Source organism: Vicia villosa, unplaced genomic scaffold (assembly GCF_029867415.1).
Source record: "Vicia villosa cultivar HV-30 ecotype Madison, WI unplaced genomic scaffold, Vvil1.0 ctg.003445F_1_1, whole genome shotgun sequence".
Classification (NCBI taxonomy): Eukaryota; Viridiplantae; Streptophyta; class Magnoliopsida; order Fabales; family Fabaceae; genus Vicia; species Vicia villosa.
The window spans coordinates 152,372-164,068 of NW_026706207.1; the positions used below are offsets into that span (position 1 = coordinate 152,372).

General features: G+C 41.0%; 1 protein-coding gene across 1 annotated transcript; it reads left to right on the forward strand.

Annotated features, from left to right (window-relative positions):
- Nucleotides 1–7,080: 7,080 nt before the first annotated feature.
- LOC131641005 (uncharacterized) lies at nt 7,081–8,298 on the forward strand. Its single transcript, XM_058911342.1, has 2 exons — nt 7,081–7,601; nt 7,770–8,298. The coding sequence occupies exons 1-2, from the start codon at nt 7,081–7,083 to the stop codon at nt 8,296–8,298; spliced, it is 1,050 nt and encodes a 349-aa protein (XP_058767325.1).
- Nucleotides 8,299–11,697: the final 3,399 nt, after the last annotated feature.

An 11,697-nucleotide genomic window follows, 5' to 3' on the forward strand; every position in this document is an offset into this window, starting at 1 on the left:
AAATAGGATTGAGCCATCCTTCTGATTTACAGCCTTGCAAGACTCTTGATTAAAGATTATATCATAACCATTGTCACTCAATTGACTGATAGATAAGAGGTTATGTGTTAATCCTTCTACAAGAAGTACATTAGAAATGGAAGGAGAGTTACCAGACTTTATAGTTCCAGAGCCAATTATCTTGCCCTTTTGATCTCCTCCGAACTTGACTTCTCCTCCAGACTTAAGCACCAGGTCTTGGAACATAGACCTTCTTCCTGTCATGTGTCGTGAGCATCCAGAGTCCAGGTACCATGACATGTTGTGCTTTGTCCTTTTTGCAGTCAAGGATATCTGCAATAGGAATAATCTTATCCTTAGGTACCCATATCTTTTTGGGTCCTTTCTTGTTAGATTTTCTCAAGTTCTGATTGAACTTGGGTTTAACATTGTAAGCAATAGGAGGAACAGCATGATAATTCTTAATGTGAGTTTCATGATATTTCCTAGGTTGTGTCACATGCTTTTTGGTGTGTGTTATGTGAAAACTTTAAGCATGTGAAGTGTGCCTAATATCATGGGAGTGGCCATACTTGAACTGATCATACAATGGCTTGTATGTGAATTTCATTTCATCAACAGGTTCAAGTTTGTATGGGGTTTCACCCTCAAAACCAATGCCAACTCTTTTGTTTCCAGACACAACATATATCATAGAAGCTAGCTGACTTCTGCCAATACTTCTAGATAAGAACTTCCTGAAACTTAAATCATATTCTTTCAGAATATGGTTTAGACTAGGAGTGGATTTTTCTGAATCAGAAGGAGATCCAACATTATTGGATAATTTTAAAAGTTTTTCTTTTAATTCAGAATTCTCCAACTCAAGCTTCTTTGTTTCAAATTCAAATAGCTTTTTCAGCTTTTTGTATTTGAGACTAATCTGAGACTTGAGTTCCAGAAGTTCAGTTAGACCGGAAACTAACTCATCTCTAGTAAGTTCAGAAAATACCTCTTCAGAATCTGATTCTGATGTAGATTCTGATCCGTCATCTTCTGTCGCCATCAGCGCACAGTTAGCCTGCTCATCTTCAGATTCTGAATCATCTTCTGACTCATCCCAGGTTGCCATAAGACCTTTCTTCTTATGAAACTTCTTCTTGGGATTTTCCTTCTGAAGATTTGGACATTCATTCTTGAAGTGTCCAGGCTCATTGCATTCATAGCACATGACCTTCTTCTTGTCAAATCTTCTGTCATCAGAAGATTCTCCACGTTCAAATTTCTTTGAACTTCTGAAGCCTCTGAACTTCCTTTGCTTGGTCTTCCAGAGTTGATTTAGCCTTCTGGAGATCAAAGACAGTTCATCTTCTTCTTCAGATTCTGATTCTTCAGGATCTTCTTCTCTAGCCTGAAAAGCGTTAGTGCATTTCTTGATATTTGATTTTAATGCAATAGACTTACCTTTCTTTTGAGGCTCATTTGCGTCCAGCTCTATTTCATGACTTCTCAAGGCACTGATAAGCTCTTCCAGAGAAACTTCATTCAGATTCTTTGCAATCTTGAATGCAGTCACCATAGGACCCCATCTTCTGGGTAAGCTTCTGATGATCTTCTTTACATGATCAGCCTTGGTGTATCCCTTGTCAAGAACTCTCAATCCAGCAGTAAGAGTTTGAAATCTTGAAAACATCTTTTCAATGTCTTCATCATCCTCCATCTTGAAGGCTTCATACTTCTGGATTAAAGCTAGAGCTTTAGTCTCCTTGACTTGAGCATTTCCTTCATGAGTCATTTTCAAGGACTCATATATGTCATAGGCCATTTCCCTGTTAGATATCTTCTCATACTCAGCATGAGAGATAGCATTCAGCAAAACAGTTCTGCATTTATGATGATTCCTGAAAAGCTTTTTCTGATCATCATTCATTTCTTGCCTTGTCAGCTTTACGCCTCTGGCATTTACTGGATGTTTGTAACCATCCATCAGAAGATCCCATAGATCACCATCTAGACCAAGAAAGTAACTTTCCAGTTTATCTTTCCAGTATTCAAAGTTTTCACCGTCAAATACCGGCGGTCTAGTATAACCATTGTTACCGTTGTATTGCTCAGCAGAGCCAGATGTAGATACAGGTGTAGACTTTTCACTTTCATCAGCCATCTTTTACTGAAGCGTTTTTCTCTTCCTGAATCTTTTCTAAACACGGTTAAGTGCTTGCACCTTAGAACCGGCGCTCTGATGCCAATTGAAGGATAGAAAAACACTTAGAAAGGGGGGGTTTGAATAAGTGTAGCTTTAAAAAACTTGACAGATAAAAAATAAATTGCACAGTTATTTTTATCCTGGTTCGTTGTTAACTAAACTACTCCAGTCCACCCCCGCAGAGATGATTTACCTCAACTGAGGATTTAATCCACTAATCGCACGGATTACAATGGTTCTCCACTTAGTCAGCAACTAAGTCTTCCAGAGTCTTCTGATCACACACTGATCACTCCAGGAACAACTGCTTAGATACCCTCTAAGACTTTTCTAGAGTCTACTGATCCACACGATCACTCTAGTTACAACCTGCTTAGATAACCTCTAAGACTTCCTAGAGTATTCTGATCCACACGATTACTCTAGTTCCTTACAACTTAATGTAATCAATTCTAAGAGTATTACAAATGCTTCTTAAAAGCGATAATCACAAACTGTGATATTTCTCTTAACGTTTAAGCTTAATCTCACTAATATATTACAACAGCAATGTAGTGAGCTTTGATGAAGATGAAGATTCTGAGTTTCGATTTGAACAGCGTTTCAGCAAGTTGATATTCACAGATTAGGTGTAGAATTCGTTAACCTTGCTTCTCATCAGAACTTCATATTTATAGGCGTTGGAGAAGATGACCGTTGAGTGCATTTAATGCTTTGCGTGTTCCGTACAGCATCGCATTTAATGTTATACGCTTTTGTCAACTACCTCGAGCCTTGTTCACGCTGTGTCTACTGACGTAGCCTTTAGTAGCTTTTAACGTTCCTTTTGTCAGTCAGCGTAGCTTGCCACTTGTACTTCCTTCTGATCTGATGTTTGTGAATACCACGTTTGAATATCATCAGAGTCAAACAGCTTGGTGCATAGCATCTTCTGATCTTCTGACCTTGAAGTGCTTCTGAGCGTGATACCATCAGAACTTCAGTGCTTCTGTTCTCTTGTTCTTCTGATGCTTCCATAGACCCATGTTCTGATTCTGCTTCGACCATCTTCTGATGTCTTGCCAGACCATGTTCTGATGTTGCATGCTGAACCCTTTGAGACAAAGCTTCTGAGCGCTGAATTATGCGTACTCTTTATATATTTCCTGAAAGGGAAATTGCATTGGATTAGAGTACCATATTATCTTAAGCAAAATTCATATTATTGTTATCATCAAAACTAAGATAATTGATCAGAACAAATCTTGTTCTAACAAGGATAAGGCTGCAACATGCATTAAAGTGTATTGCCACCACCTCTTGCCATTAATGCCCATGCATTCACTGATTCCATAAAGGTGATACAAAGCTTACTACAAATATACAAACTTGCTCACTAAGTTTGAAAAGGTTACACTACATTCATGCCTATCAAAGTCCCACATTAAAGAAAACCAAAAGAACTCATGCTGCAAGCTACACTCTAAAGTCCCACACTCAAAGAAGCTTTCTCACTCCCTTCACCCTCACCCTATAAAAACAATCATCACCTTCACTCCCCACACATTCACGATTCACAAAAACTCACACACTCTCCTCTCCCTCACTCTCATTTCACACTCTTTCTCTCCTCATTCTCCCCTCCTCGATTCTCCCTTTTTCCTCACTCCGGCCACCCCTTTCACCACCATAACTGATTCCGGCCACCCTAACCGACTACACTAACTAACTCCGGCCACCACACTTCATCATCCTCTTCAAACCATCAACAACCAGCAACCATCAACGTCATCATCTTGCTGATTCAGTCACGTTCATGGCAAGAAATTATCTCCTTCTCCTTCAACCGTCTCAGCACTATCATTGACGATTGCAACGGTTAGACGAAAGATTCAACAGTTCCATCACTCACTGTGAGATTATTTCTCACGGTTTCAAGCATCATCTACGATTTCGATCCATCGTCTCCTTCGGATGTGAGCGTGGTTGGTGAAGATTTTCTTACGTCTTGATTCAAGAACTCCTTCAGGTAAACACAAAAGACTCTCTCAGCATCATGATAACATGTATAGATCTCGCATATTTGAAATGTGTTCGTTGTTTGTTACATTTGTGAAATACCTCATCTATTCTTGCTCTTGATTTCATATGAATCCGGTGTTTATTTGCGTGTGCTCGAGTTAAGTATGAATACTGATAGCGTAGGTTTGTTTGAACGTTGTTTTGTCAATTTTTTATTAGTTAGGGTTTTATACGTTGCTTCGGTCTGGATGATAGAAGTAGTTTTAGAAAAAGGCAAGCTCAGATCCATGTTCTACACAAAAATTCGAGTACTGACGGTGGCGATTCCATTAATTTCTGGGCACGATGGAGGAAATCCGGTGGGTGGGACGTCGGAGAAGACGACCGGAGCTGAGCTCCGGCGTCTGTGTGAATTCTTTTTTCTTTTTCAGACTGCCTGCGTGTCATCGCGTTAGTGGCTCATTTTCCAATCTTGTTGTAATTTTTGGCATTATTTCAATGATTAGCTTGCGTGTTGTTTAGTTGTGATTGGCCCAGACATTATTTTGTCATGTAGTGATTTAAGTGATCTTGACCCAATTGATATAATGTTCACTTTTTTTTTCCATGTTACGTTTAGTCAATTAATAATACACATAAATGAAACAAAATGTAATAAAAGATGAGCATGAATGAAATAGAGTGGATAGTGTAGTTGGGCTACAACGAGAATGGGCCTGGAACTTCTTCTGAATCATACCCCTACTTTACTAATGCACCACATGTTGGTGACTGGGCCTTAGCGCCAGACTGTTATCTCCATCCCCAGTATCAGGCCCAGTTTTCTGCTTGTAACTGTTTTTTAGTCCATTCAAAATACTTTTGCACCCCATGCTGTTAATCAAAAACAATAATAAAATTGATCTTCTTTAATTCTTTTTTGCATATTAATTCACCCTTTTTTTAAAATGAAAAATGACAAAAATATTTTTTTACTCAATTAGACCTTTTAGAATTTTATTTTTCTTTTAATCGAATTTTAATTGGTTGTTTCCTTTGATTTTTGATTGATTGATAAACCATAAAAAATAGTAATTTTTAGTTTCAATTCAAAAATAGTTTCTAACATGAATAAAAATACAATTTGCTTGTGATTATTTTCATAAATAAATAGTTTAGAGTTTAATTCCTTTTATTGTGAAATGCTTAAACAACCTTCCCCCATTCCATTAGGAATTAGAATTAGAATAACACTAGGCTTAGAAATTAGGCTAGTCCCCCACTTTCATTCTTTTTCTTTTACAACATAAAACATCTAAAAAATATTCAAAATAAAATCCCCATAAAAAATACCAAGAAAACACTTAAAAAACATTAATAAAAAAGTGAAAATCATTAAAAAGGGAATGGAAGCTTGGATCTCCCTTGCTTTAGGGAATCATTTGAGTGCCTGGATTTCCCTTACTTTAGGGTTCCATTCGGGCGTAAGTTCCCAAATTCTAAAAGATACAAACCAAAGAGTAACTCGAGTTTCCCTTGCTTTAGGGATTTCCTCGAAACACTCAAACTCTCTCTCTCTCTTCTCTCCTTTCTTAAGGGCATTATTATCTCCGCTCTATTGCATCCTAGGCTGTCCCCTTATGCAAGAGCGCGAGCGTTAACTCCGCCCAACTAAAAAACACAAAAACAAACAAAAAATATTGAGCCGAACTACGGCGCTCTGATTCCTGAAAAGGATACGTAGGCATCAAGTCGCGGGGCTTGAACGAGCACACTTGTAAATAATTCCTTCTTTTCCCCGTATTTCTTTTGCATTCATTCGCATGTAGACATAGACATAGTACACACCCTTTAGATAGAAACAAACATAGGTGGATACCATCGAGTACGATGGGCGCGAGGGGTGCTAATACCTTCCCCTTGCGTAACCGACTTCCGTACCTTGATTATTTGGTCGCAAGACCCTGTTCCTTCCTTTGTTAGGTTTTCTGATATTCCTTTCCCTTATGGGATAAATATATTGGTGGCGACTCTGTTCATTTTTCGCGAGCGTGCGACAGCTGGCGACCCTGCTGGGGATTACCTAAGCAAGTCGATCCTAGCCTTTGTTTGTTTCTTTTATTGGGTGTTTATTTGTTTTTATGTCTATATCTTGTGTATATGTTTGCATGTTTATTTTCTGCTTGCATATCATGTTTATTTCTGCTTGCACATCATGCATCTGGACTATATTATGGGTCCCCGTGGGGGCCACATATTTTTCTGCTTTGTTTTGCAGGTGGGGGGTTTTGTGAGGTAAAAGGCCCACTACCCAGGCCAGTGACACATAGGATTAGCGTGGATGCTCATGTTGACTCCCGTGGCTCTTGCTACGATCGAGCTTGACATGGGGTACCACAACTGGGAGAGGTTCTTTCATGGAACATTGTGTCTGGCACGCTTGCTTCCTCAAACACTTTGTACCCCATGGGAACTGTAGACCCTAGTGACCATTAGGGACCACCTGTCCGTGTCTAGAATTCATACCCGCGAGTTTGGGGTGGGACAGGATACTAGCCTTCATCATACCCTGATTTCCATTTTGCAATCTGAAGCCGGAATTTTGAACCTGCTACACTCAGTGTTACCCAGATATCCAGAGCTGCGAGGGACATTCAGTCTCTCACCGCATCACACACATGACACATCATGTTATTGCATCCACCTCACTTCATTCGTGGATAATCCTAAAGTCTATTTCCAAAAATAGTGACAAAATGTACACTTTTTGTAAAAAAAAAAGAAGAAAAGAAAAGAAACGAAAAGAAATAATGAAAAGACTTTAGGATTCTCCCGATGAAATGCATTCCACCATATCATTTAACATGCATGTTCATTTATTTTCAGGAATTTTTGGCTTTGTCTCCGACCAACACATGGCCCCACCAATGAAGACTGGTAAACGCAATCCCTCTTATTCTTTCCTGGATCCGAATCTGGATTCCCTTGGGTGTTTAGCAAAGAAGATTACGCTAGATGAGTCAACCAATATCCGAGAAAAATATGGGTACATTCTGAGTCTTCTCAAGATGCCGTTCACCAAGTACGAGCAAGAGGGAGTTCATACTTTGCTTCAGTTCTATAATCCTTCCCTTCGCTGCTTCACGTTCACCGACTACCTCTTGGTTCCGACATTAGAAGAGTATTCCCTATTTCTTGGCGTTCCTATAAAGAGGGAAGTACCATACTATGGCACCATGAAGGCCCCTGATTCCATTGAAATTGCTAAGGCTCTTTATTTGAGCAAATCGGTCGTGGAAGCAAATCTCACTAAGAAGAGAGGAGGTCTTGGTTTTTGCATGGAGTTTCTGGTCAAAAGGGGTTGTGATGCTGCTGAAGCGAAAGAATGGGACACATTTAGGGCTATCTTGGCTCTAAGTATCTATGGTATCATGATGTTCTCAAACGTTCCTAACTTTGTTGACATGAATGCAATTCATATATTCATCTTGCAGAATCCGGTTCCTACACTTTTGGGGGATGTTTATCACTCCATTCATCACAAGAGTAGTCAGAAGGGGGGTTTGGTTAGATTCTGTGCTCCGTTGTTATACCGATGGTTCAGGTCACATCTGCCTGAGCGTGGCGCTTTCGTCGATAATAGGCACACATTTAAGTGGGCTGAAAGGATTATGGGGCTTAGGGCCAAAGATATTGTCTGGTACAACAGATCTTTAGATGACATGGAAGTTATTATGAGTTGCGGGAAGTTCAAAAATGTACCTCTCATGGGTCGTAGAGGTGGAATCAACTATAATCCCGTCCTGGCTAGGAGAACGTTTGGATACGCTTTTGTAAGTCCTCCTGAACAAACAGAGATTGCTGAGAATATTTTCTATCATTCAGCCACTGACAGTGGGCAAATGGCAGAAGCTGCCCAAGCTTGGAAGAGTATTTGTTGGAGAGATAAGAAACATTTTGGTCAGAGAGACTGTGCTACTTATGAGGATTATACTAATTGGGTCAAATCTGTTGCTGATACTCAAGGGATGCCTTTCTCCCCTCAAGACCTTTTGTACCCCCTGCTGGTAAACAACCCAACATTGTTTCCATGCCCCGTTACAACCAAACTGTGGAAGAGAATCGAAAATTGACTGAACAAGTGGAAACGATGCATGTTGAGATGAACACTGCTAGACAAGAGAAGCTTTCTGCTCTTCATAAGTTGAAATTAAGGGAAATAGAGCTTGAAGAATTATGTGCTAGAGGGAGCACTTCTCAGAAGAGGCCAAGAATGACTGTGGGTTCTAAATCTACTGAAACCCAAGAGAAGAAAATAAAAGAACATTACGAGGCTCAGTTGGCAGAGTTGACTAAAAAGCTCCAGATTCAGACTGAAAATACCAATTCAGAGAAATCTCGTCGCAAGAAAGCAGACAAACTCTTGTTGGATCGCCAGAGTACCATAGAGAAGTGTTATGAAGAGATCCGAAAGCTGAAGGGCCAGATAAGAGAAAAAGACCAGAGTAATGCCCAAGTTCAAGAGGAAGCTAGGTATTGGGAGGTGAAGAATCGCCACATGGAAACAATGCATTTCAGAAAAGACCTGCTGATTCAAGAGATCATTAAGAGGCCCACCCGTCTTGAGATCAAGAAGCTCTTTGAAGAAATGAAGACTTGGAGTGATAAGAACATCGGAGAGAGCCCCCTCCGTCATGTGAATATGGAGGACCCTGCTTAATGCTGATTTTGTTGTAGAATCACCACCAGACCTGTTGGATGGGATTCCTGATTTTATTTCTATATTTGTTGGCTCATGGGAGAAGAATATTTTGTACTTCAAGAACTTGGTTGCAGAATTAATCAATTATGTTTCCTTATCCTGGTTGTGCTTATCTTGGTTATACTTCACTATTTCCTCTATTATCTTGTGTTGTTGGTTTGAGGCAAAGCTAAAAAGTCTTGAAAATAATAAAACATGCACACATGCACCCATGCACTCATATCATATTGCATTTACAGGTTTTTTATCGGATTCTAATTGGGGTCCCTTCCAACAACAGATTTCTTTTCCGACGACGAAGCTGACTTTCTTACATCCTTACCGCACCAGAAACAACGAGAAGAGAATCATGGACCAATTTGAACAGAATCAAGCTGCCCTCCGTAGGGATATGGATGTTATGGGGGAAAGGATGACCCAGCTTATGGAGACCCTCCATGTTGTTGTCCAAGGACAAGAAGAGCTCAGAAAGAGCGTTGCTGGATTGATCAAAGATACTCCTACCAATTCTGTTGATGGAGGGGTGAAAACCAAGGAGACTCCTATTAATGAGACACTTAAAGTAGTGGATGACCACCATGAGGTTATTGATCTTGAACATGATCTTACTGCTGAGTTGACCGAGACTGCTAAGATGTACCAAGCTCTTGAAGAACGTCTTAAGGCTGTTGAGGTTGCTAAAACTTCGAGTTTCGACACCGCTGCTATGTGCTTGGTACCTGGGATTGTTATTCCCCCGAAGTTCAAGGTGCCAGATTTTGATAAGTACAAGGGAGTTACCTGCCCAGAGACTCACATTCGTTCCTACTGCCGTAAGATGGCCGCTCACGCTGAGAACGAACCTCTGCTTATGCATTTCTTCCAGGATAGTCTCATTGGAGCCCCGTTGGAGTGGTATATGAAACTTGAGAGTTCTAATGTCAGTACTTGGGGAGAACTTGTTGATGCCTTCTTGAAACAATACCACTACAATACTGCTATGGCTCCTAGCCGTGCACAGCTGCAAAATATGTCACAGAAATCTGAAGAGTCCTTTAAGGAATACGCCCAGAGATGGCGTGAACTTGCTGCTCGAGTTCAACCTCCCTTATTGGACCGAGAATTGATTGATCTGTTTATGGGAACTCTGAAAGGGCCGTATCTTCAGCACATGGTTAGTAATACTTCTCCGTCCTTCTCAGATGTGGTCATCATTGGTGAACGGGTTGAGAACTGTGTAAAAGCTGGTACCATTCAAGGTGTTACTAGTCCTAGCAACTCAAGTGGTAACGGTAAGAAGCCGTATTCTGGGTTTGTGAAGAAGAAGGAAGGTGAGACTAGCACCGCTTCTGTTGACCAAGGCCGAGCTCCGCATATTCAGCTGTTCCACCTCCTTATTATCCGATGCCTTATGCTGTTCCTGGTCCATATGTCCCTCAAGCATATGCTGCTGCTCTTCCACAACCATGGATGGCACCCCAACAACCTTTCGTACCACAACAACAAGCTGCTGCTCCTCAGAATCGTCAGCAGAATCCTAGGCCTCAAGGTCAAAGGGGCCCGCAAAGAACAAGATTCCAAGATAGGCGTATCGATCCGGTTCCGATGTCATATGCTCAACTTCTCCCTCAGTTGCTTGCTGGTCAATTGGTACAACTCCGTGAGCTTGGACCTCCACCTAGTCCTCTCCCTTCTGGTTATGATGTTAATGCTCGTTGTGAATTTCATTCAGGGGCCCCTGGCCATACTATTGAAAAGTGTAGAGCATTCAAGTTAAAGGTTCAGGATCTTCTTGATGACAAGCTTATCTCATTCACTCCTATTGGTCCCAATGTGCAGAATAACCCTATGCCTCCTCATGCTGGTGCGACCAATGCTATTGAGTTATGTGATGATCAGATTCTGGTGAATGATGTTAGCAAGGTTAAGATGCCACTAGCAGTTGTTAGAGAATATCTTATGCAACAAAAGGTTTTATGTGAGCTACATGACTACTGTTTGCAATGTTCTTCTAATCCTGAGGAATGCGCTAGGTTGAAAGAAGAAATCCAGAAACTAATGGACGAAGGTGTTCTTAGAGTGGAAAGGGTCGTTCCTATTGAAGATGTGGCCATCCTAGAAATCCCTTACCATCCTGCTAAGGCGTCAAAAACTCAGAGCACACCTTTGGCCATTCAAGCACCAAGGACCCCGCTAGTTATTCATGCACCAAGTGCTCCATTGACCATTCAAGCTCCGAGAACTCCGATGGTTATTCAGGTTCCAAATGCTCCTTCAACTCTTTCAACCTCATCTCTCGTTCCCTCTCCTGTGAATGATTCTAAGGCTGTTCCTTGGAGTTATAATGCTGTGTATATTCGAGGGAAGAAGTATGACTGTCCTCCAGTGGGTAATTCGAGCATCGCAAATATTGCTGGCACTAGTGGCATTACCCGTAGTGGTCGGATCTTTGCTGCCCCTCCTCCACTTCCTAAAGAAACCAACAAGGATGCTAATGCACAAGCAAAGGGGAAGCAAGTTGCTGTTGATCCTCCTGAGACCCGTAATGCACAAGACGCTGAACAACTTCTGAGAATCATTAAGAAAAGTGACTACAAGGTGATTGATCAACTTGACCAAACTCAAGCTAAGATTTCCATCTTGTCCCTTTTGGTGCACTCAGAAGCTCACCGCGATGCTCTAATGAAGGTGCTGGCTTCCGCTCATGTGACTCAAGACATTACCGTGCCTCAGTTTGAAGGAGTTGTGACCAACATTGCTGTTGGTAACTGTTTGGGTTTTTGTGATGAGT